The 23,294-nt window shown below is 38.0% G+C and overlaps 1 protein-coding gene across 1 annotated transcript in view; it reads left to right on the top strand.

Annotated features, from left to right (window-relative positions):
* Positions 1 to 22,556, top strand: part of CHD7 (chromodomain helicase DNA binding protein 7) — a 128,929-nt gene extending 106,373 nt beyond the window's left edge. Inside the window, exons 16-38 of the mRNA XM_027675049.1 lie at positions 2,062 to 2,272; positions 2,802 to 2,997; positions 3,226 to 3,393; positions 4,060 to 4,239; positions 4,529 to 4,639; positions 4,726 to 4,931; positions 5,898 to 6,097; positions 6,700 to 6,859; positions 9,857 to 9,946; positions 10,555 to 10,658; positions 12,026 to 12,155; positions 12,436 to 12,508; positions 12,727 to 12,781; positions 13,488 to 13,716; positions 13,885 to 14,093; positions 14,230 to 14,907; positions 15,300 to 15,460; positions 17,059 to 17,286; positions 17,517 to 17,960; positions 18,541 to 18,762; positions 19,175 to 19,315; positions 19,773 to 19,877; positions 20,665 to 22,556. Of these exons, the coding sequence (XP_027530850.1) occupies positions 2,062 to 2,272; positions 2,802 to 2,997; positions 3,226 to 3,393; positions 4,060 to 4,239; positions 4,529 to 4,639; positions 4,726 to 4,931; positions 5,898 to 6,097; positions 6,700 to 6,859; positions 9,857 to 9,946; positions 10,555 to 10,658; positions 12,026 to 12,155; positions 12,436 to 12,508; positions 12,727 to 12,781; positions 13,488 to 13,716; positions 13,885 to 14,093; positions 14,230 to 14,907; positions 15,300 to 15,460; positions 17,059 to 17,286; positions 17,517 to 17,960; positions 18,541 to 18,762; positions 19,175 to 19,315; positions 19,773 to 19,877; positions 20,665 to 21,618 (5,255 nt within the window). The 3' untranslated portion in view covers positions 21,619 to 22,556. The remainder of the gene's footprint in view (positions 1 to 2,061; positions 2,273 to 2,801; positions 2,998 to 3,225; positions 3,394 to 4,059; positions 4,240 to 4,528; positions 4,640 to 4,725; positions 4,932 to 5,897; positions 6,098 to 6,699; positions 6,860 to 9,856; positions 9,947 to 10,554; positions 10,659 to 12,025; positions 12,156 to 12,435; positions 12,509 to 12,726; positions 12,782 to 13,487; positions 13,717 to 13,884; positions 14,094 to 14,229; positions 14,908 to 15,299; positions 15,461 to 17,058; positions 17,287 to 17,516; positions 17,961 to 18,540; positions 18,763 to 19,174; positions 19,316 to 19,772; positions 19,878 to 20,664) is intronic.
* Positions 22,557 to 23,294: the final 738 nt, after the last annotated feature.

The following is a 23,294-nucleotide window of genomic DNA, read 5'->3' as shown; positions in this document are numbered from 1 at the left end:
TGTTTGTTTTGCTCTCTTGAGCCCTGGAAGCCTCTCATAATTAGGAGTGGAAGTGGGGATTTGATTTCCCTAACGGACCAAACCCAGACACACATTCATATACCTTCCTTTCATCCCCTGGTAAAAATCAGCCAGGATAGGAACTGTTGTTACAGACCCACAACTACTGCTGTGTACAAGTAACTTTTGGGTAACAGGATGCTCAGTGTACATGACTTCATTGCAATTGAAGTAGTAATTAAAAAGACAGGATGGCCATTTATGGCGTTTAGCTAGGACAGAGTTCTTGAAAGAGCAGGTTTTTGGAGGTCATGGTCTGGTTTGGATGTGGGTCTTGCTGAGACCAAGTTCTGCTGTAAATTTACTGTTCATTAGAACAGTTTGGGGGTTTGTTGTGGTGTGCTTGGCTTAGGTGGTTTGCTTTCGCAGATGGTGTTTGCATATTGGTTTGCTTCACAGTAGTAAACTTAAATTTGGATATCACAATTGAATAAGAAATAATTGATGTAACAGGGAAAGATCATTGAAGTTACGGTGTATGAACTACTTGACAGTCTACTGTTTCCTGAAATTGCTGAAGTTCAGTACAGAATTGGAGATTTCTGCCCATTTTACAAGATGGGAAGTGATAAAATTGAGGGGAACTTTAAGCGTCTGATTACACAATTTTCCTATGGGCTTATTTTTCTTATGTGCAACCCATGAGGATGAGTGGTGCTTGGAACAGGGAATCCCAATGAGGAAAATCTGGGGATGTAGAACTATCTTCAAATGTGGTCACACTGAGTCCTTCACATTCTGTAAAAGCAAGTAATTCAAGTGTGTGGAGTAGCACGAAGCTGTCAGTCAGCCTGCTCAGGGTGGTATCTAGTTAGGGCACCACATTACAGCAGGCACTGAACCAGCGATCACACAGGGAGGGTGCATTTCCGTGTTTGTTTACAGGCATCTACTTAGAACTGGGATATGAGAGAGAGATGCTCAGCAGAAGCCTGGCAATAAGCTGTTCTTCCCCCCTCCCCCAGCCCTCCCAGCTTTCCTTGTGCTATTCAAAAGAAGAATTGAAGCTGAATATTATAAAAACTAGAAATACTTTATAAACTACAGTTTGTTAAAAAAAAAAAAGGGCAGAGAGACTGAAAAAGATGGTTCCAAAAAAGGGTTTATTTGGATATGGAATAAGCTTAGAACGAAGGTTCTTAACCTTTTACTTAGCCAAGAATAGCAATCTGATAATTCTTGAAACTGTCCACTGTTTGTAGAAATGACATAAAAAATGCAATAAAAGCATAGGAGAGGTTGAAGAGAAAGCTTGAACTTGGTCTTGTGGTGGTGCGCAGAACAAGGAAGTAGATGCTGCTGTGTGTATCATTCATAGGCAAATTGAGCGGCAAGACAGAACTTTTGACTAATGCTGGAAAGAATATATATGTTGGATAGCTTTATCAGACTGAATACAAAAAATACATTCAGTGAGAAAAAAACTAAATAGAAGGTAAACTAATAATTTCAGAGCTGCTTTCCCCCAATTAGTTTTTTCATTGTTTGGATTTTGATTCTGTAATTAATAATAGAAGGATCAGATTCTGGTCATGTGGGTGTTTAAGGCTGATTTTGGAGTCATGGGCATGTATTTGTATTCCTTGTATTTTCCTGTAGAAGTAGGATATTTTTTCTTTCATATTGCATTTTTAAAAGGACAAAAAAATAATTTTATCAGTTGAAATAGGGGTTTTTTTAATATTTTTTCTTAATTTTTTTCCTTAAATTGTGTGCATCAATAATTCTATGAATTTATTTAGGAAAGAGTTTACTGTTGTTTAAAAGAGGAAAAAAAAAGGAATGAATTCTCAGAGTTACTTTTTTATTTATGCTGCATTTGTGTATATGTTTGTCTTAAATTTAAGCTTAATATTTTTTATAAATGTTTATTTTTTATAAATGTTTATTCATATAGTGCTTAAAACATTCCTACAGTTTCTATAGGGTATTGAAGGCGAGCTCATTGTTTATTAATAAAACCCTTTGCAGTGTTCATGTATTGCTGTCCAATCTTTGCAGGTGCTGAAGAGAAAATTTTGGAAGAGTTTAAAGAAACACACAATGCCGACTCTCCAGATTTTCAGCTCCAGGCAATGATCCAGGCTGCTGGCAAGCTAGTACTGATTGACAAGCTGCTGCCAAAACTGAAGGCTGGTGGCCACAGGGTGCTTATCTTTTCCCAGATGGTGCGCTGCTTGGACATACTGGAAGACTACCTCATTCAAAGACGGTGAGAGCAACAATATAATACAATTATAAATAAACTGTGCCTTCCTCAGTGGCCACAGTATTTAACCTGTGAGTAATCCATAATGAAAAAGGATGAAATTCAAACACTACAGTATTTTCTGTAGCGATCTGATTAAGGGAAGGAACGTACCTGTAAGTTGCTAGTACTGAGATTTTTCTGTCAAGTGAATACAAAATTACTTCATATGGAGAGCTTTAAACCTCTTAGTGTACTGCTCAGTAAAATGTTTTGGTGGCTCTAGAGTTTTGTAGCTTAGGCCTAAATGTTTATTTCATTTCTTGGAGTGAAAGTCTGTTCTTTACCAAAAGGTGCAGAGCAGAAGACAAAGTAGGATGTCTTTTACTGGTGAAGTTAGTGGATATAGGAGCAGTCACTTAGTTTATTGTAGTTCTTTTGACCCTATAGTAGCATGTTACTCTTTTTTTTCTCATTTTTTTAAAAAAATTGCATATTCTTCTAAAGAATGCAGCTGTAGTAAAGCAATCCCTGAAATGCATCTATTTTTCAGGTACCCATATGAGCGAATTGATGGCCGAGTAAGAGGCAACTTGCGTCAGGCAGCTATTGACAGGTTTTCAAGACCTGATTCTGATAGGTTTGTTTTCCTGCTGTGTACAAGGGCAGGAGGTTTGGGCATTAATCTTACTGCTGCTGATACCTGCATCATTTTTGATTCAGACTGGAACCCCCAAAATGACCTCCAGGTAATGTTACAAGAGATGATTTTATTGAACATTTTTCTTTGCCTTTTTGCTGTGAAATTTTCTTCATCTACAAGAGAAATTATCCATTATCACTCTCTTGAAAGCATAAACATTATTATTTATATTGAAAACAATAACTTTTAAAGTAAGTTCTCTGTGTTGATTATTTGAATTTTGTTTTTCTTCCTTTTGTGACCTGTAACTGAATATCTGCCTTTGTTTCATCAGGCTCAAGCACGATGTCACAGAATAGGGCAGAGCAAATCAGTGAAAATTTACAGATTGATAACAAGGAATTCTTATGAAAGGGAAATGTTTGACAAAGCTAGCTTGAAGCTGGGCCTTGATAAGGCTGTGCTGCAATCTATGAGCGGAAGAGAAAATGCTACAAATGGGGTGAGAATTAATATTTTAAGGTGCACTGTCAACAAATGCTATGAATGTGTTAGACTTTTCTTGCTTGTTTACATTTTAACTGGAGGACAGTGGTTTTCAGATGGACTACAGCATATATTTTAAATTAGGGTTAATTAAGGGCATTGGCTACGTGAACTGGCTCAGCCTATCTAATGGCTCGCTTATTGCCAAAAGAGGGCAGGTGGAGTCATGTTCCCTCGGTCCTGATCCGTTCTTGTCATTCCGCCCTTTACATTGTGTTGATCCTGGCACTTTATGGAGTTCTTCTAGTTAGCTTTTGCTGGTGTAACCTTTTTGCTTTGGACTTTCTTTGCTTTAGCTTTTTTGTCAGGTTAGTATGTTAAATCTGCTCCCAGGAGGAGTTCAGCAGTCATCAGAGCTAAAGGGATTCAGTGACAATGAATTATTAAGTCGTTTAAACTACTTGCATAACTTCACCCTGAGAATTTTGTTGTTTATATTCTTCTTTAAAAGGTGATTTCAGCATGAATGTTTAATTGACCAACACCACATTATTGTAGAGTTTCAGTTCTTAAATTGCCAAATAAGAGGACAATCAGTCTGATTGTGCTGTCGGATGAACACGTGGGCTGGTCAAAAAAAACCCCAAAACCAAAAACAAAATCCCTCTCTTATGTGTTACAGGTGCAACAGCTTTCTAAAAAAGAAATTGAAGATCTTCTTCGAAAGGGGGCATATGGTGCTCTGATGGATGAGGAAGATGAAGGGTCCAAGTTTTGTGAAGAAGATATCGATCAGATTCTCTTAAGGCGAACACACACAATTACTATCGAATCTGAAGGAAAAGGCTCAACATTTGCAAAGGTGTGCATTGAAATTCAGAGGAAAATAAATAAAATGTGACCAGAATAGATGGAAGTAATATTAAGTTGCCTTCTTTGTCTATTTATTTTTTCACTGTACTTGTCTCAGGTATTTTCCTTGCAAATGTTGGGAATCTGTATTTCCAGCATCGATATTTTCCAGGTTTACCTTCTTTCTTTCTTGATGCTACCATTTCATAAGTTCTAAGTAGTGTATTTGCTAGAGAAAAATAGGTATTTGTTGTAGCATGTAGTTAAGAAACCAATGCATGTGTTTTCACATTTATTAGGCTAGTTTTGTTGCATCTGGGAACAGGACAGACATTTCTTTGGATGACCCTAATTTTTGGCAGAAGTGGGCGAAGAAAGCCGAGCTGGATATTGATGCTCTAAATGGAAGGGTAAGAGCTTTATGATTGTTCCTAGTACAACTAAATTGAGGATTTTTCCCCTCTCCTAAATTTCTACATTGTCACTTTCATTTTAGAATAACCTAGTTATTGATACACCAAGAGTAAGAAAGCAAACCAGACTCTACAGTGCAGTCAAAGAGGATGAACTGATGGAGTTTTCAGACTTGGAAAGCGATTCTGAAGAAAAGCCTAGCACAAAGCCCCGTAGACCTCAGGACAAATCACAAGGTTATGCAAGAAGTGAATGTTTCAGGGTGGAGAAGAACTTGTTAGTTTATGGGTAAGGATGTACAAATATACTGATTGTGGCTAAACATGTGAAAATACAGAAATTACATATAGTAAATAACTCATCCTTCTCTTGGACACATTCACATCATCTCTTACTGTATAATGTTTGCCTCATTATGCTGTATACATGCCAGTGAGATTTTTTTGGTTGCTATATATATATATATATATATATATATATAGGTTGTTTATATATGTGTTATAGTTTAAAGTATCTGAGTGTCTTATCAGATGGCTATGAGCTCACTGGTATGATAAATAGTTTTGCAATGATGGAATACTTGTTTCTGGTTTCTCATAGCATAAATATTCTTGAGTTATCAAGTTCTAATCTCTCTTTTCTAAGTGTTGAGGAGAGTAGTAAAAGTGTATTTGTAAAGAACAACGTAGTTCTGAAATCAACAGTCAATCTAGAGGTTTTCAACACAGATTCTGGTATTTTGGCACCACTTAAATTTTATACTTTATATTTTTCCCCATTGAATGTACCAATTTGAATTTTATCTCTTTGCAAACAGGTAGCTATATTTGATTGCTAACACATTTGGCTTCAGAATGATTGTCTTTATTTTAGGAAGTAGAATTCAACAATTGCTAATAATGGATTTCAGAATCAAACTAGGAATGATTCTCCAAATCCCATGATTGTAGGGATTGGTTGAGTTTCCTATTTGTAGCTTACTGGGACCATTAGAGTTAAACATATGTACTTTATTATTTTGAGCGTAGTTCAATTGCAGCTTTACGAGCAGTGAACTTATTGCCTGTTCTGTAAAATAAACATTCTTAACTCTTTGGTGCTGGAGATTGAATTCCCTGACGTAATCTGCAAATGCAAAACGCATTAGTGCTAACACAGGAGGTCCCAACTTGCTTGGTACCCGGAGTTAAATTGAAAGTCACAAATTAAAATACCAGTGCCCTGGCTGTTGTATTGAACATATTTTTCTTATAGCTGGGGTCGGTGGACTGACATCCTCTCACACGGGCGCTATAAACGTCAGCTAACAGAACAAGATGTGGAAACCATCTGCCGGACTATCTTGGTGTATTGTCTTAATCATTACAAAGGGGATGAAAATATCAAAAGTTTCATCTGGGATCTGATCACTCCAACTGCAGATGGGCAAACTCGAGCTTTGGTTAATCATTCCGGTATGTCTACCACAATCAAATAATGATGCTAGTAAATAGGAAAGAATTGCTTCAGTCATGCTATGTATTTAGTTTAAACTATAGCCATTCTGACATGTCGTAGGATCTTGTCAGATTTTATGAGTAAGGTGGGCTTTGACTTGGTCTGTACTTAAAGGGGAAGTCTCCCTTACACACTTCGTAGAATGCAGTGTTCTTTTCCTTGAATCAGTTTTAAACAAATATTCTAGTATAAGTTTTAACTGACACCTACTGCTGGAGTTAATATCTTTTAAATTGCCATAAATCAGAAAGCTTGTTTCCTTACAGCCGTTCAGATTCATGAGAGTTTTTACAAGAAATATTTATATAACACCATTTTCTGGCTCGCGCTCTGAATTTTTGAAATCTTCACACCTAAATTTGCATGAAAGTTTTGGTTGATTTTGTTACTTGCAATTTTCTGTACTGAATTATGTTGCTGTTCAGTTTTTGGTGGTTGTGTTGCCCACAAAGTAATTAAAATAGCAGTGATACTTAGCTTTGAATGTATGTTTGTAATGTAGTTTGGGGTGAAAGTTTTTCTATTTGGATTGTGTAAGAAATATTTGGATTTTATCTAGGTCTGTCTGCACCAGTGCCCAGAGGGAGGAAAGGGAAGAAAGTAAAAGCCCAGAGTTCACAGCCAATGCTGCAAGATGCCGATTGGCTCACAACCTGTAATCCAGATGTATTATTTCAAGAAGACAGCTATAGGAAACATCTCAAACATCACTGTAATAAGTAAGTACTGATAAATGTATCATTTAGAGGTTTGGGTTTTTTTTTAACTACATGCTTCTGAAAAGTCTGCAACTTAATTTTGATATATTTAATAGAACACAGGGCCATTTAATAGGATGTAAAGGCCATTATTACTTTTTAATTTGGTGATAATCATCTTAATAGATATCTGGATACTTCTGTAAGCTCTTTATGACTGATTAGCACAGTTCTGAAGAAAATTGTTGTCTGCTTACTAAGTAAGAATGGAATCAGATGAAGCTATTATTTTTACCGTAAGACTATATTCCTACTGTCTACTTCTCTTGACAATTGGCTATCTTTAAACAAAAGCTGTTTGCTTCTTACGCTTCTTGTGGGGTCTCTCAGGCTGACGTCCTTAAGGTTCTCTTCCTTAGATGTTAAACTCATATATCCAGTTTCCAGAGTTTCTTGTAGCAGTTCACCTATATGTGGGCATATCTTTTCATTCTTTTTCTCCCTTCCTCTCTTGCTCTTCACATTATACAAATTATTTTTTTTTTCTTCTTTGAGATGAAATTTCTCACTGAATTCTCTTACCTGAATTGCTTTGTCCTGATTTGATTTCTGAAATTCTAACATATTACTAAACTGGAAACCTTTGGGGATAAAGATCATTGTATTTATTTTTTTTTTTAATTGTTGCATGAATTGTCTCTTAAGAGACTCTTACCTGTTTTCTGGCTTTTGTTTCGTAATATCTTATTTTTATGTCAGGTTCCTTTGACTCCATCTCAGTCTTGCTACTATATTATCCATTGTAGACACTGAACCTACCCTTGTCCCAAAAATACCTGGTTTTAGGGTTGAGGGGTCGTTGTTTGCTTTCGGTATTTGGGACGTTTGGTTTTGTTTTTAAATTTCTACTCACTGTTGTATATATAACATACAACTGTAATGCAGTGTTACTCCAAGGTTGTAATTACTTTTGTGTTTTGAATATGTATTGTGTCTTATTGATGCTGTTTACTGGAAAGAAATTATTGATTTGAAAAGTACCTGTGGGCTGTCAATAGGGGGTGTGATGTGAAGGAGGAAAGGCATGTGGGGGGTTTATTACCTCATTTCCAGACGCTAACCAAGTTTAATTCTCAGCCGATGACAACAGATACTCGTAGAATTACGTTAGCAAGCACACTTCCAAATAAACTGTTTTGTGATTTATTTTTTTTTCTGAACTGTTACTCAGATCTGTTATTATACTTCACTTGCTCTTGAAGTAATAAAATTGTTTCCTGGAACATTATTATAATCTTTCAGGTAACATGTCTTCATTACTTGTTATATCAGTTTGCAGATCAGACTTAAATTCATTTTTAAAATATTACTTCTTTAATAATACAATTACAAGGATCGGGAAGACTGGTAAATGTACAAGAATGTTTTCAGTTGCTATCTTTTTCCTTCACTTCCCAGATCCACCAGGACTAAGTGAATTGTAGAAGCCACATGTTTAGCACAGGTAAAATCAAACAGAGGTGGAAGCCAGTTAATAATCTGAGTAATTTCTTTCGAAGGTACCAGTAGCAGTTGGCTTTATAAGAACTGATGTCCTGTTCTTGTGTACCATGTATGCTGGTTTAATGCATAGGACTCCTGAAACATTCAAAGAGCCTCTGATTTTTGATTGATCTTGGGTTTTATTTCCCGCTCCTCCTCTTTGGCTTGATGTAACAGCTGTTATTGCTTAATACTAAGATGATAGAGACCCTCAACAGCTTATTTACATAGCCACACAGGGAGCAGGGACACCTTACTGGTCCCAGTTACCGTGCATACAAAAAGAAGTATGTTTGACATGCTTTGAATTGCAGACATGACCTTCATTCAAATCTGTCCTCTTCCGAGGTTTGATTGAGTAACACGTGTGAAACCAGGTATTGCTCTGGTTGCATCAGGTCTCTAATGAGGAGCTCTCAAAACTGGTGGTGGTCTAAATTTTTCATGCAAGTGGGTGATCAGATTACTGCTTCCCTGGTCACCCTTGCTATTCCAGGAGCAGCAGCAATTCAACAGTTGCCGTGATGGATTTAAATACAGTGAGAAGGCAGGCTGAGTAATCTCCATCTTAGCCGGTACTGGTTTTACTTCGTGAACTAGGCAGCAGGGGGTGCCCTGAATTGGGTAAACATAGGAGAGCAGGATTATTTTCAGGTAGATACTTTTTCTACAGAAATGACCTCATTTCAAGTCTCCTTGAAAAGCCGGTCTGCCATTCTCCCTCCTGCCAGCTTCAGGTGTGACCACAACACCTGACAGTGCTTCCACAAATGACTGTAGTATTGCAGAAATGGGGAAAAATAAACCATGAAGATTTTCACTTCCTTGTGGCAGTTAGGTTGTGCATAGGTAATTAAATAGCAGTTTGAACTATAAAGAGTAAAAATAGTTAATATCTCTCAAGGGAAACGGGGGATTATTTTTCTCCCCCATTCTCAGAAGCAAAAAGTTGTATAATCTGAAAAACCTGACATTCCATATTGAGGGTTTATTGTAAGGTAGTAAAACCAGATTTTATATCTCGTTTATTCCTACAACTTCTGATGTGCTTCCAAAAATGGTATTAAGGCAGCAGCTGAGGAAATTTTATGAGATAATGAAGCAGAACAGTTACTGAAAGCCATCTGCTCAGTTGTTTACAAACTTGCTTCAATACTTCAGAGGCAGTGGTAGAGTACGTGTCTAAACTTCACAAGCTGCACTAGGTAGAACTAAATGAAATGCGCCGAGGCCGGGCTGAGCTGGGTCCCTCTCTGTGCAGTGTAAGCAGTTGCCAGGCAGGCCTGTTGGAAGCCAGCAGAAAGCACCACACAGAGGTGATTATGTGCCACCATCTGTCACGCTTCAAGCCTACCATACAGCATGGCTAATCAGCCTTGGCAGGATGATGGATGAACAGCAGCAGCTGCCAAAAGCCACTGTTGGCAAACAGTCCTGAAGTTAAGAACTTTTTCCCCCCTCTGCCTTCCTCTCCAGGGTCCTGCTGCGTGTCCGCATGCTCTACTATCTACGACAAGAAGTTATAGGGGACCAAGCAGACAAGATCTTAGAGGGTGCTGACTCAAGGTTAGTGCAAGTGCAGATTTATTTTTTGCTTTATGACACTGGCTTTTATAAAGTACACATACTCTAATAATGCAACATTTAAAGGTTGTCACACTTTATATGTGTTCTCAAGCAGCCTTATTATTTTATCAAGCACAGCGGGCAATTTTCTTGGGGGAGGAAACAATGTGGGAAATGACAGAAGTGGATTTACAGGTCTGCTGATATTGAGGGATTATTCTATCACAATTTAAAAAATGAAAAAATACTAAGACTTTAAATGAATCATATTTAGATAACCATTCCACTCCCAAAATAGCCTAATGTTGGGGGTTTTTTGTTGTGGGTTTTTTGGTTGGTTGGTTAGTTTTTTGTTTGTTTGTTTAACCATCCTAATTATTTTTGGGGGTATTTCAATTTCTGTGTTGGGTTTCAGGGTGTTTTTCCCCCTCAAAGTTAATATTTAAGACTTGGGAGGTTTTTTTTGTTTTGCATTGGGTTTTTTGGGTTTGTTTTTTTTTTTTTTTTTTTTTCCTTTTTTTTTTTGTTTGTTTTTGTCTTATTTTGTTTTGTTTTAAAATCTTTGTCCAGTAATACCTTTGAGAAAGTATATAATGCTGTCTTCACAGTGAGGTAGATGTGTGGATACCTGAGCCATTCCATGCCGAAGTTCCTGCAGACTGGTGGGATAAGGAGGCAGATAAATCCCTTTTAATTGGAGTTTTTAAACACGGTAAGTGATGTCTCACTCTGAACAAAACTCAGTTGTAAAGCTTTCAGTGTGTAGGACTGTTCAGTCATAATATTAACAAGTATTGTTCCAAAGAACTGTTGGCTTGTATCTCCCTTTTTTTCTTGCCTGCATTAAAAACCTAATATGAGCTGTAAATATCAGATGCTGTTTTTAAATGTTTGCAGAACATTTGAGAAGAAAACATTACTTTCTTGGCTGTAAATAAAACAAAGCCATATTTGTTTAAATAATGGCCAAATAGTAAGATAGATCTCCATAAACTTTGCTTCCAGCACTGCTTCACTTGCTAACTCTGCCAACCAGTGTCAAAGTGGACGGTGGGCTTAACCTCTGCTATTAATCTGTACAAGTGCCTCCTGGGCTTTGTTCCAAGCAATATTTCACAAATGTCAGTGTTGAGAACTCCCGGCTCCCTTGAGTGGGATGCAGCCTTGTTAACTTTGAAAGGCTGGGGATGCAGAGCTGGCATGATATATACAGTGAGCGATTCCTGATTATAATCCCAATTCTCTGGAGGTCGCAGAGGTATTCTCAGCAGCCCAGCCTGACTAAAGGGGAGAATGATGGCTTATAAAACCTTTCATGATTACAGTTTGGCTTGAGGCTCTACAGCAGTTAGGAGCAGTGTGTTGTAGTACAAATCCTAATTGAATTGTGCTGTTCTGCCTATGTACAGCAGCTCTGTGTTGTGGGCTCAGCTGAGGCAAGTCTAGTCTAAAAATCATTTTCCTGCAGTGCACTGTTGGGATCTGCCATTTTCCATCTAGTCAACTTGGGCAGTAAAAAAGCAAACAGCAGTTTGAAAACCATAGAGGGAACAGTGTCATCTTACTGACATGCATCATCCTAAACCTAATAAGACAGGTTCGTTGGCCTTACGTATAACCCATGTATACAGCATTTTTTCAGCCTATATTGAGGGTTCCAGCAGGGCTGGAGCTATAGAAAATGTGTGTTTGTGTGTTTCCATTCACATCTGTGTGTTTCCGCAGGCAAGTATTGAATGTGGAGATTCCTTGCAAAAGTCATATAGGAAACTTCAAGTTTTTCGCTTGTGAAAGGTTTTTGCTTAACCTTATAACAACATTAAATTTAATGCTTTCTTCACTATCTTCCATTCGTTAATGTTATTGATGGGAAAATGTTTCTGTGCTGATGGAATTTACCAATATGAACAATTTCTCTACATGAATGAAGTGATTGTTTGCAGCATGGTGACAGCTCCTTTGTTTTCTTTAAAAATAAATAAATGAATCCAGGACGTTGTACTTCTAGTGCCTAAACCTGTTCTACTCACAGTTGGTCATACCTTTTAAAAAAACATTTGTCTCCCACTCTGCATGCAGGTTATGAGAAGTACAATTCTATGAGAGCTGATCCAGCACTGTGCTTTCTGGAACGGGTTGGCATGCCTGATGCAAAGGCCATAGCTGCTGAACAGAGAGGGACAGACATGTTAGCAGATGGCGGTGATGGGTAAGGAGGACATGAAAAAATTAATAAACTTTATCAGCATTGTATATGTTGGCATGAGTTCATATGTCATATTTTACTTACATGTTGCCTGAGGATATGAAGTGACCATATGATGTACAAAGTACATAGAATAGTTTACACAGTTGAGCATGAAATATAAATGTGTAGCTTGGTACACCATACTGGTGGCATTTGTAGCTTTTTTGCTTTTGTCCAGAAAATTAGCCTCCCCTCAAAAACAGTATACTTCTTGAAAATATTTCATCTAAATATTTTATAGGGGTGAATTTGACAGAGAGGATGAAGATCCAGAATATAAGCCAACCAGAACTCCTTTCAAGGATGAAATTGATGTAAGAACTTCCAACTTTCTGTATTTACAAATATATATAATTATAACTGATTCTCCATATTTATTTTAATGTGCAGTTCTTAAGTTTGAGAGCTACCAGATAAACACACCTTACAAAGATTGTTTGCTGCTCTGCTTGAGAAATGACATATTTTTCTTCTCAAATGATGACATATGGTCAAAACTGAAAACTAAAATAACTTCTGTCTTCTCCCCAAGGAATTTGCAAACTCACCTCCAGAAGACAAAGAGGAGTCCATAGAAATACACTCAAGTAAGGCTGTAGCAAAGAAATTAGGAAGGCAAAAAGGAATTGTTTAGTGAAAAGTGGACTGTTTATATTACTATGAGGGGATAGGTGATGTTTTGGGGCAGTACCACAGTAAACTTTTTACTGCCGAATTTCTTTGTGCTTCACGTTTTACAAAACAATTATTTACTGTCTTTAAATAACCCACATTATAGTTCTCTGGATTTTTAATTACAAAGTAGAAACTGTGATGATAAATACCGGATGTTTCATAATGCAGCCGTTGATGGTTTTGCTGAGATAATCTTGGAAGTTACAGATCCGTTGTTTCCTCAGTATGGAGGAAAACTGCCAAGTTTAAGTGAGAATAATAAAGTGGGAAATGATAAGCATAGGTGTTTCCTCAGAGGGAGAATAATATTCTTAGTAATGTATTTAAAGATGCAATGCATTAATTTAAGTACCTGCAGTGTTCATAATATATTTGCATTCACAACATTGAATAATAATGCTTGATTGTTATTTCTACATGCTTCACAAGCATTTCTGAGTTCTTAGAGTTGGATGATTTGATTCTATTTTTTTATCTCCTACCAATGGCTATCCTGTTTCTAATTTGTTGTGCACCATTATTAGAGGCACATGTTCTTATCTGATAAAATGGGAATCCAGTTATAGCCATAGAAACTTTGGAATGTGTTAGTGTTGGTAATACTTCTCTCTTCTCTAGACAAGCACAGTGAAAGCAATGCTGACTTAGGCCAACTCTACTGGCCCAACACTTCAACCCTGACTACCCGTCTGCGTCGCCTCATTACTGCCTATCAGCGCAGCTATAAAAGGCAACAAATGAGGCAAGAGGCACTAATGAAGACTGACCGCAGGAGACGTAGGCCTCGAGAAGAAGTGAGGGCACTAGAAGCAGAAAGGGAAGCTATAATAACTGAAAAACGACAAAAGTGAGTTTCTCAGTGATATCTTTCTTTAAATGCTGTTTGAGCTTGTGTGTCACCAGTCATGCTCTTCTGTTTTGAAAGAGTAAACTAAGGGGGGTTTGGGGCATCTAAACTATGTTTGGATTCTTGTTTATTTGGTGACCTCACTTCTCTTGCTTCTTCCTTGACTAGATGGACAAGAAGAGAAGAAGCTGATTTTTATCGTGTGGTGTCTACTTTTGGAATTATTTTTGATCCTGTAAAACATCAATTTGAGTGGAATCAATTTCGAGCGTTTGCCAGGCTTGATAAAAAGTCCGATGAAAGCTTGGAAAAGTATTTTAATGGCTTTGTGAATATGTGTAGACGAGTGTGCCGAATGCCAGTCAAACCAGATGATGGTAAGTTTTAACTACCTGTGGAAATCAACATGACTATTGACAGTGGGACTGTTTAAACTTCCTGCCCAGGTGTAGCAATTTTAATATAAGTGTACGTTTAATCCATGTTAAACAATACAAATTGATGTCATTGCAGAACCACCTGATCTTTCCACAATGATCGAGCCAATCACAGAAGAGCGTGCTTCTAGAACTTTATATCGCATAGAACTGTTGCGGAAAATCCGTGAACAGGTTCTCCATCACCCGCAGCTGGGGGAGAGGCTAAAACTTTGCCAACCAAGTTTGGACCTACCAGAGTGGTGGGAATGTGGTAAACATGACAAAGACTTACTGATTGGTGCTGCTAAACATGGAGTCAGTAGGACAGATTATCACATTCTGAATGATCCTGAACTCTCTTTTCTTGAGGCTCACAAGAACTTTGCTCAAAACAGAGGGACAGGCAATGCAAATACTGTCTCTTCTGTAAACCCTCTGGGTGCTGGCTGCAGTCAAACACCACCTATTGTCCCATCCACCCCAGTACAAGAAGAAAAGACTGTGGAACAAACAGAGTCTAAAGCTGAAGGGTCTGAAAATCCAGCAGCCAAAGAAAAGTCTGATATCAAAGAGGAGACTGATATTGCAGATAAGGACACTAAACCAGACTGTGATGCTGAGGCTGAGCCTGGCTCTGTTAAATGTGAATTGAAAGACATAGAAATGAGTACAGATGTAGATCCAAAATCTATTTCTGAGAAAGGTTCAGAAGAAGATGAAGAGGAGAAACTGGATGATGATGATAAATCAGAAGAATCCTCCCAACCTGAAGGTAATGCATAGGTCAGATGAGTTCTGTGTGTTTAACTATGAGTCCCACAGTTGTTATAGCCACCTGGTAAGTGGCACACATGGTGCCATTATGGAGTGCAGGATGGGCTGTATGTAGCAGTTCCTCTGCCCTTCCATATATCAGGTGGCTAGATAAGCTTTCACAGGAACCATCCAGCATCAGCAGGGTATTCCCCCACAAGTGATAATTTTCAAGAGAGCTTGCTGAGCCAGTAAGCATGGTCTCTGTGCCAAATGCAGAAGGCTAAGGCTCTGCTGTAGTAATTACTGAACAAAAGCCCAAGTTAGAAATGTTGTGTCCAGCCTGGTTGCATTAGCCTGTCTAGTTAGGTTGACACTGGATGTTAATGCCTGGTCATGGTTGTTATTCAGCAGGAGCAGTTTCTCAGGGTAAGAATTTTGATGAAGAAAGCAATGCCTCCATGAGTACTGCAAGGGATGAAACACGCGATGGATTCTACATGGAAGATGGGGATCCCTCTGTGGTTCAGCTGCTTCATGAGAGAACATTTGCCTTCTCTTTCTGGCCTAAGGTTTGTTAGGGGTAGAAAGATATGTCTTTTTCAATATAACAGCAAGCTTTGTATGATACTTTTAACAGGCAAGAACTATTTTCTGTGAGTGATTGTGGAATAGCACTTTTTGCCTCTATTTCATACAAATTAGCAGTGGAAATGAAAGAAATCGCTTTGTTGAAAATAGTGTCATTTATTCAAGCAAAACACATGGCAGACATGAGTTCTTCATAGGGTCCATAACTATGTCAGCAGCATCCCACCTCTTGCACCACTATACAATTTTGAATTATGAATTTTGTCTCCAGAGCCATCTGCAGCGTTGAGAAATGAGACTTTCTAAGATCATCACTTTATTGTGGGGTGAGGAGGTTGTAGAGAAGAGTTTTAGTGACCTACATGATCTAAGTCATTATGTAATGTTGACAGATGTAATTGTATTAAGGTATCCTGCAAACATAAGCTACAGTTTTAGATAGGATAAAGCTGTACCTTATTTTGGTAACAATGCAGAAAATTATCTAGTATAAAATGTTTTTAAAAATGCGAAACTGTAACCTTGTAATAAATCCGTACTTAATTTAGTACTCTCCTTTGCAGTAAGGGGAGAGAGAAAAATAAAGTAGTAATAGTCTTAAGCTTACTAATCACCATAACAGGGCCATCTGGTTTGGGGTGGGGGGGAAGGGGGAGCATGGCGGGAGGACCTTGCTCTTAATAGGCTTATTTCTGGGGAAAGCAAGCAGTCTGTTGCAGCTGCTGAGATTTGCTAGTGGCTTTTGCACTGTTTTGCTGCTCAGGAAGCTAACTGATGCTCATATTCCCTAACCAGCAGTATTTCTCGTAGTTCGGAAGTTTCTGCTACTTCAGGCACATAGTATGTGCTTGAATACTGAAATGGAGAAAATCAAATAATACTCCTCTGCTTTCAGGAAGTATTTTGAAAACGTGGGCTAAAATCTTATTCCAGTCATAGTGTGAAAGTAGAACAGAAAATGCTTCATCTGTATAGGTTCAGCATAAGTAGACTAATAAACATAATTAGAGATTTTTAGTGTACACGCTTCAGTGAAATTTGAAGTGATAATGGGCGTGGAATGAAAATTGACATTCATTAGATGTCCCTAGGTTGGTGCCCGTTTCATAATGTTGAACTTTATTAATAGTGACGCTAATGAGGATCCACTTCCTAGGACAGAATTTCAGATCCAGCCTCTTGGATCTCAAGAACTGCAGCTTTAAGATACTGATTGCAGATGTTTTGATTTTCCCCTCCTAACTGTTGATTTTGCTAACTGCTGAAGGTTTGCAGTGTAAAACAACAGTGAGTTTCTGTTAAATTTTTCAATTAGTACATTGTCACACAGAAAACTTGGTCTGTTTTTAGTTGTGGCTCCCCCCAATATGAACGCAACTTTTAAGTCCTAGTGGTGTTTTATTCTATAAAATTGTGTGTTATCTTCTTGTAAGGTGATCGGTTTATCCTAATATGCAAGTATAGTTGTTTTTGAATGTATTTCTTAAGCTCCGGAAACTGGATTGCATCATAATACTCATTTGAGTTTAAAAGGCGACTTCTGCATTGAAGGTTCATTACATACTTTTCCTTTATGCAGGACCGAGTAATGATCAACCGATTAGACAACATCTGTGAAGCAGTGCTGAAAGGGAAGTGGCCAGTAAATAGGCGCCAGATGTTTGATTTCCAGGGGCTCATACCTGGGTATACTCCAACAGCTGTGGACAGCCCTCTACAAAAAAGGAGCTTTGCAGAGCTCTCCATGGTTGGTCAAGCCAGCGTCAGTGGCAGTGAAGATATCACTGCTTCTCCTCAGTTATCAAAGGCAAGCCTGCATCTTTCTCTTTTTTACATAAAACATTTTATCTTGCATATGCTTCTTCTGCATAATAGAAAAAAATAGCATGTCTTTAAATAAAATAGGAAAAACGTAAAAGTGTTTCTTTGAATAAAATGAAGGCTTTGTTTTCAGAGTTATATGTTTGGAGTTTTATTTTAAATTGAGCATAGCAAACAGAGCTTTGCTAATGCTTTGAAATGCTCATTTTTCATTAGGAAGATGCACTCAATTTATCAGTTCCACGTCAGAGGAGGAGGAGACGAAGAAAGATTGAAATTGAGGCTGAGAGAGCTGCCAAGAGGAGAAATCTTATGGAAATGGTTGCCCAGTTACGTGAGTCTCAGGTGGTCTCAGAAAACGGACAAGAAAAGGTTGTAGATTTATCAAAGGCCTCACGAGAGGCAACAAGTTCTACCTCAAGTTTTTCGTCTGTTACTTCAAAGTTTATCTTGCCTAATGTCTCCACACCCATGTCTGATGCCTTTAAAACTCAAATGGAGCTGCTGCAAGCAGGTCTTTCACGCACACCCACAAGGCATCTACTAAATGGCTCTTTAATAGATGGAGAACCGCCCATGAAAAGGAGGAGAGGAAGGAGGAAAAATGTAGAAGGGCTTGATCTGTTGTTTATGAGCAACAAACGGACATCGTTGACTGTAGTAAGACCACAACCTTTTTTCTTTTTGTCTCATATTTGTTCTTCTGTCTCTGGTACTTCCTGAATGTGTTTAAAGTCTTGTTATACTCTCCCTGATAGTAACATACAGTTTTTGCCCAACCACATTTTTCTTTGTTTAGAGCTGTTACTACTGTTTGAACCAAACAAAATGTTCACATCAAGATTTTACTCTAGCAAACTGTAGCTGAGTTTTGAGTAGCTCCTACTTTCAAAATTACTTTCTTTTTTTTTTTAACATAATATATTTCAACAACATACATTTTGAGGCTTCAGTATGTCATCCTTGCTGTATTGAAAAGGGAGGGGAGGGTCTTGAAGGACATTTACTAGAAAGACACAAAAATTGCTTTGTCTTTAGCTGTATATTCTTTATTGTTCAAGGATGCTAAATTTACAAAATTCTCTAATGCAACGATATTGCTTTACATAGTATGAATATTTAAACCCCATTAACTCTTGTGTATGCAAAATCTTGAACATTTCTCTTCGGTCAGTCCCTGAAATTATTTCTTCAACTGTTCCCTTGAAGTGAGAATTAATACAGATGTTATTGTTTTCAGGAGGATGCAGAAGTGACCAAAGCTTTTGAAGAAGATATAGAAGCCCTACCAGCAAGGAACATTCCATCTCCTGGTCAATTAGACCCAGACACTCGCATCCCTGTAATCAATCTAGAGGATGGGACCAGGCTGGTGGGAGAGGATGCTCCGAAAAACAAGGATTTAGTTGAATGGCTTAAATTGCATCCTACTTACACTGTAGATATGCCAAGTTATGTACCAGTAAGTATGTGATTCTAAAAGCGTTGTTCTATAGTATTAATGGAAAAGTTGGTTTTACAGATGTCAGAATGAATTTCCTCACACTGGACATAGTCATTCAATTTCGTAACTTGGTTTTCAGTGGAGGTTTTCTCTTTAGCCACCCTTGCTAATGTATCTAAACACCCAAGTGGCATTAGGGTGTTTGAGTTGCTTTTTCTTTCTTAATATTTGTGTCTAACAACATGTTAGAACAGTGTTTGTCAAGTTCTGTAGAATTTCTTCATCTGATACAAGAAAATTTTCTTCTGACATAATCTGAGAGTAAAGTAATTGACCCCTTCTTAAAATTGTTGTGAAAAGGGGTGCTGTGATTGGTGATTTTTGCAAGAAAATGAAAAACTAAAAAGCAATACATTTCTCTTCTTTCCAGAAGAGTGCAGATGTGCTGTTTTCCCCATTTCAGAAGCCGAAACAAAAACGACACAGATGTCGAAACCCTAATAAACTGGATATAAACACCTTGACAGGAGAGGAAAGGGTACCTGTTGTAAATAAACGAAATGGAAAGAAGGTAAAAATTAAGTTAGTTCAGTTAAGGTCTTTAATAATGTCTTTTCATGTGGAAAGCAGGCTTTCTACTCCAAACTTTTAAAGAGAAAGTTTAATAATTTGGCACTGGCAGTTACTCATACCGGGCTGTGCCACCTGGTTCCTTTAATTCTTTCTTTGCTCTTCTGATATGTTCATATTAGTCACTTGAGTGAATAGTTCATACTTTTTGAACCTATATAGCACATTTTTTCCTTACATCAGATTCAGATTTTATTACCAGACCTACCTAAGCTGCAACACTTGACTGTTTTTTTAAAACATAATTTTGTCAATTCAGGTATCCATGTAGTTTTCCACAGTCTGAACTGAAAGTCTTCTCTGCTATCCCTCAGAGATGAAAGTGCACAGATAGAAAATGTCCATATAGTTTTGTTGTTGAATTTTTGTTAAAGTATTAACCTTGTCTCTTCCATTAGATGGGTGGAGCTATGGCCCCTCCAATGAAGGACTTGCCAAGATGGCTGGAAGAAAATCCTGAATTTGCTGTTGCTCCAGATTGGACTGACATTGTTAAACAGTCTGTAAGTGAAACTCTCATTCCATGCTTCACCGTAGATTATAGCACAGAAAAGTTGAAGGTTTTTCAAATTGATCATTAAGTCTTTATCTCATAGTTGGTTTTGAGAAAATTGTAGTGTCTGTGTAGGAGTTACCCAGCTCAGGGGGGATGGTGATAGGAGGCTGCTGGAGAATGGGGTTGAAATATACCTGAAAAATCAGCTACAGTTAAGGTAGACTTCAGCATCTGTTTTTCTTTTTTTTTTTTTATAAACAACAACCCTTAATAAATACAGGTATTTGTAATTAGGAACTATTAAGAAAATTTTTGCATATTCATGACAGAAATACATGTCATTGTCTTGATAACAGGCAGCATCAAAGGAATAGGTTTTCTGCCTTTTATTTTACAACATGAGTTTGAAAATAAAGGGTAAAATCTGCTAGTACTCAATTTAATAGAATATTACTAACTGAAATTCAGTATGAATTACAAAGATATGAATTTTCATAACTGCAGCATATCAGGTTGTTTTTTTTAATGAAGCTACAGAGTTTCAGCATGTATTGTTTTTCTGTTGTGCTTAAGTGTAAAAAAAAATCTGTGATCTTGCTTTCTTCAACTTTCCTTACATGTTCTGCTGCCATTCACTTTGGTAGCTAGCTAGTCACCATTTGCCGGGGTGAAAAAACAAACCACTTTTGGAGTACACTGAAATCCCTTCTGTTTCTTCCATCGTCATCAGTTAACTGTTGAAAGCTATAAAAGCTAAATGAGAATAAAGCCTGCTTTTTGCCTCCCCCTCTCAGGGTTTTGTTCCAGAGTCCATGTTTGACCGTCTTCTCACTGGACCTGTTGTGAGGGAGGAAGGAGCAAGCAGAAGAGGAAGAAGGCCAAAAAGTGAAATTGCCAAAGCAGCTGCAGCAGCTGCTGCTGTAGCATCAACTTCGGGAATCAACCCACTACTAATGAACAGTCTGTTTGCTGGAATGGACCTCACAAGCCTCCAGAACCTACAGAACCTGCAGTCTCTCCAGCTCGCAGGCCTCATGGGCTTTCCACCAGGGCTAGCAACAGCTGCTGCTGCTGGGGGGGACACTAAAAATCCGGCTGCCATGTTGCCTCTGATGTTGCCAGGGATGGCAGGATTGCCCAATATGTTTGGACTAAGCGGATTGTTGAATAACCCCATAACAGCTACTACTGGAAATGCCACTACTGCTTCCGGTCAAGGAGAGACTGAGGATGGTGCTTCAAAAGCTGAAGAGAAGAAAAATGAGAATGAAGAGGAGAACAAAGACTCTGAGAAAAGCACAGACACTGTTTCTGCTACTGACTCTGCGAATGGATCTGTCAGTGCTGCTGCTGCGGCAACTACCGCCACTGCCACCACTACTACCACCACCAACACTGGATTGCCCACAAACCCTCTGGCCTTCAATCCTTTCCTGCTGTCTACCATGGCTCCTGGCCTCTTCTATCCATCTATGTTTCTACCTCCAGGACTGGGAGGATTGACTCTGCCCGGTTTCCCAGCACTAGCAGGACTTCAGAATGCAGTGGGCTCCAATGAAGAGAAGGCTACTGACAAAACTGAAGGAGCTGCCTTTAAAGATGAAGAAAATCTCGAAGGCAGTGATGCAGAGGAGAGCCTTGATAAAACTGCAGATTCCTCCGTTTTAGAAGATGAAATAGCACAGGGTGAAGAATTAGACTCACTTGATGGGGGGGAAGAAATAGAAAACAATGAAAACGATGAATAACCAGTACCAGTTACAGTTAAAGTGTTTTAAACTTTTGACAAGTGGTAGTCCTACTGTTTACACTCACAGTTAATGTCCATACTTAGTTTTTATAAGCTGTTCTGTAACATAGTGTAGCAAAAAAAAGTTCAAGTCATGTTATACAGATGTGTCAAAAGGTATCTTGGTCATTAAGTATTGTGCAGTGCATTATTTATTATCCCTAGGAGAGATGAAATTTGAGAGGTGATCATGTCTTTTTAAGGAAATTGACATAATGCTCTGCTTTTTTTTTCTTTTGGTACCATTGGTATTATGAATTAAGCAGCAATTTTTAATCAAGTGGCACTAATAGAAGGAAGTGCTGCTTAAAGGAAGGATGAAGTTATATATTTAAATTTATTTTTTTTTTTGCTGTGAAGGTCAAGATGAAATTTACCATACATATCGTACTCGCGCTTCATTTTGACTGTATGGGAGTTCACCCGCTCACATGCGCGCACACACCCACACACACACTCTCTCTCTGACAATCTTCATGATAGTGTGAATGTCTCTGTCTTGAGACGCAGCAATAATAAGGCAGCTGTTGAATGTGAAGAGTACCTTTTGGAAATTAACCCACGGAGAAGGTTCTTACAGGATAAAGCTACAGTTTAATCGTCTCGTGATCTTGTAATGCACTGGTATAAACAAAAAGAAAAAAATCAGGTACCTTTTTTAAATTAAAGGACTTTGTTACTTTAGCCACAAAGCTAAACAGCATTACCTCAACTCTAAACTAGCCTTGAAGTTTACAGACATGACTTTGTAAATGTATTGTTTTTCTTTGTTGTGATGTCTTTTTATTTTTTTTCTTTGGAAACTGCTATCATGTAAGATAAGATGTAAATTGCTGCCAACTGTAGTAATGATACTTTTAATAAAAGTGACCCATGATATGCAGAGATGTAATTATAGAATGTAGTGTTTAGGGACATCAAAACTGGTGTTCACTTTCTGTATTTGCATTTGTGGCTTTTTTATAGCATTTTCCTGCTATATTCTTTATAGATTAGTGGCTGTAAATGCTAAACTGATCGTCTTCAGGGGACTAGGCAGGAAGAGAAACCTTGAATTGCCTTCATATTTTCCACTCTAAGTAACTCTACAGAAATGCACGCTAAAATCCCTACTTTACTCCTTCAAAGGGGCATGAGAGACTGAGAATACTTTAAATGTGTTCAGCATGTGATAATGTGGTATACTAAAGAACAAAAGGGCAAAAGAAAAATGAGGCTTTAATAGGCACAATATCTAGGTCATTTATCCTTGGTTAATGGGTAGAAAAACACAATGCTGTAGTGACAGCAAGGGATACAAAGGCTCTGTGGTATCCTGTAGACCAGAGCTTGTGATGCCAGAAACCACTGTGTCAAACAACCTACATGAAACTAAAACTGACCCACTTTTCATAAAAACCAGTGTCTCTTCTGGAGAGCTACCGATTTGTACCCTTTTGTGACCTTTTGATATTCGAGATAATGTACCATTTGAGAACTTCTGTTTTCATGGTGTTGTCACCTTGACACACACATACACAACCAGCTCAGAAGTGAGCATAAAAGGTTAGATTTTCAGTGGAGTACATGAAAAATTGGCTATTTCAGAAGCCAGCTGTGGGTGGACCCCTATCTTTAGGACTAATATTATCTGTG

The sequence above is a fragment of the Neopelma chrysocephalum genome, unplaced genomic scaffold (genome assembly GCF_003984885.1).
Source record: "Neopelma chrysocephalum unplaced genomic scaffold, ASM398488v2 Primary Assembly neopelma1_22, whole genome shotgun sequence".
Taxonomy (NCBI): Eukaryota; Metazoa; Chordata; class Aves; order Passeriformes; family Pipridae; genus Neopelma; species Neopelma chrysocephalum.
Note: the sequence above shows the minus strand (reverse complement) of the source record. Positions and strands in the feature narration are given on the sequence as shown.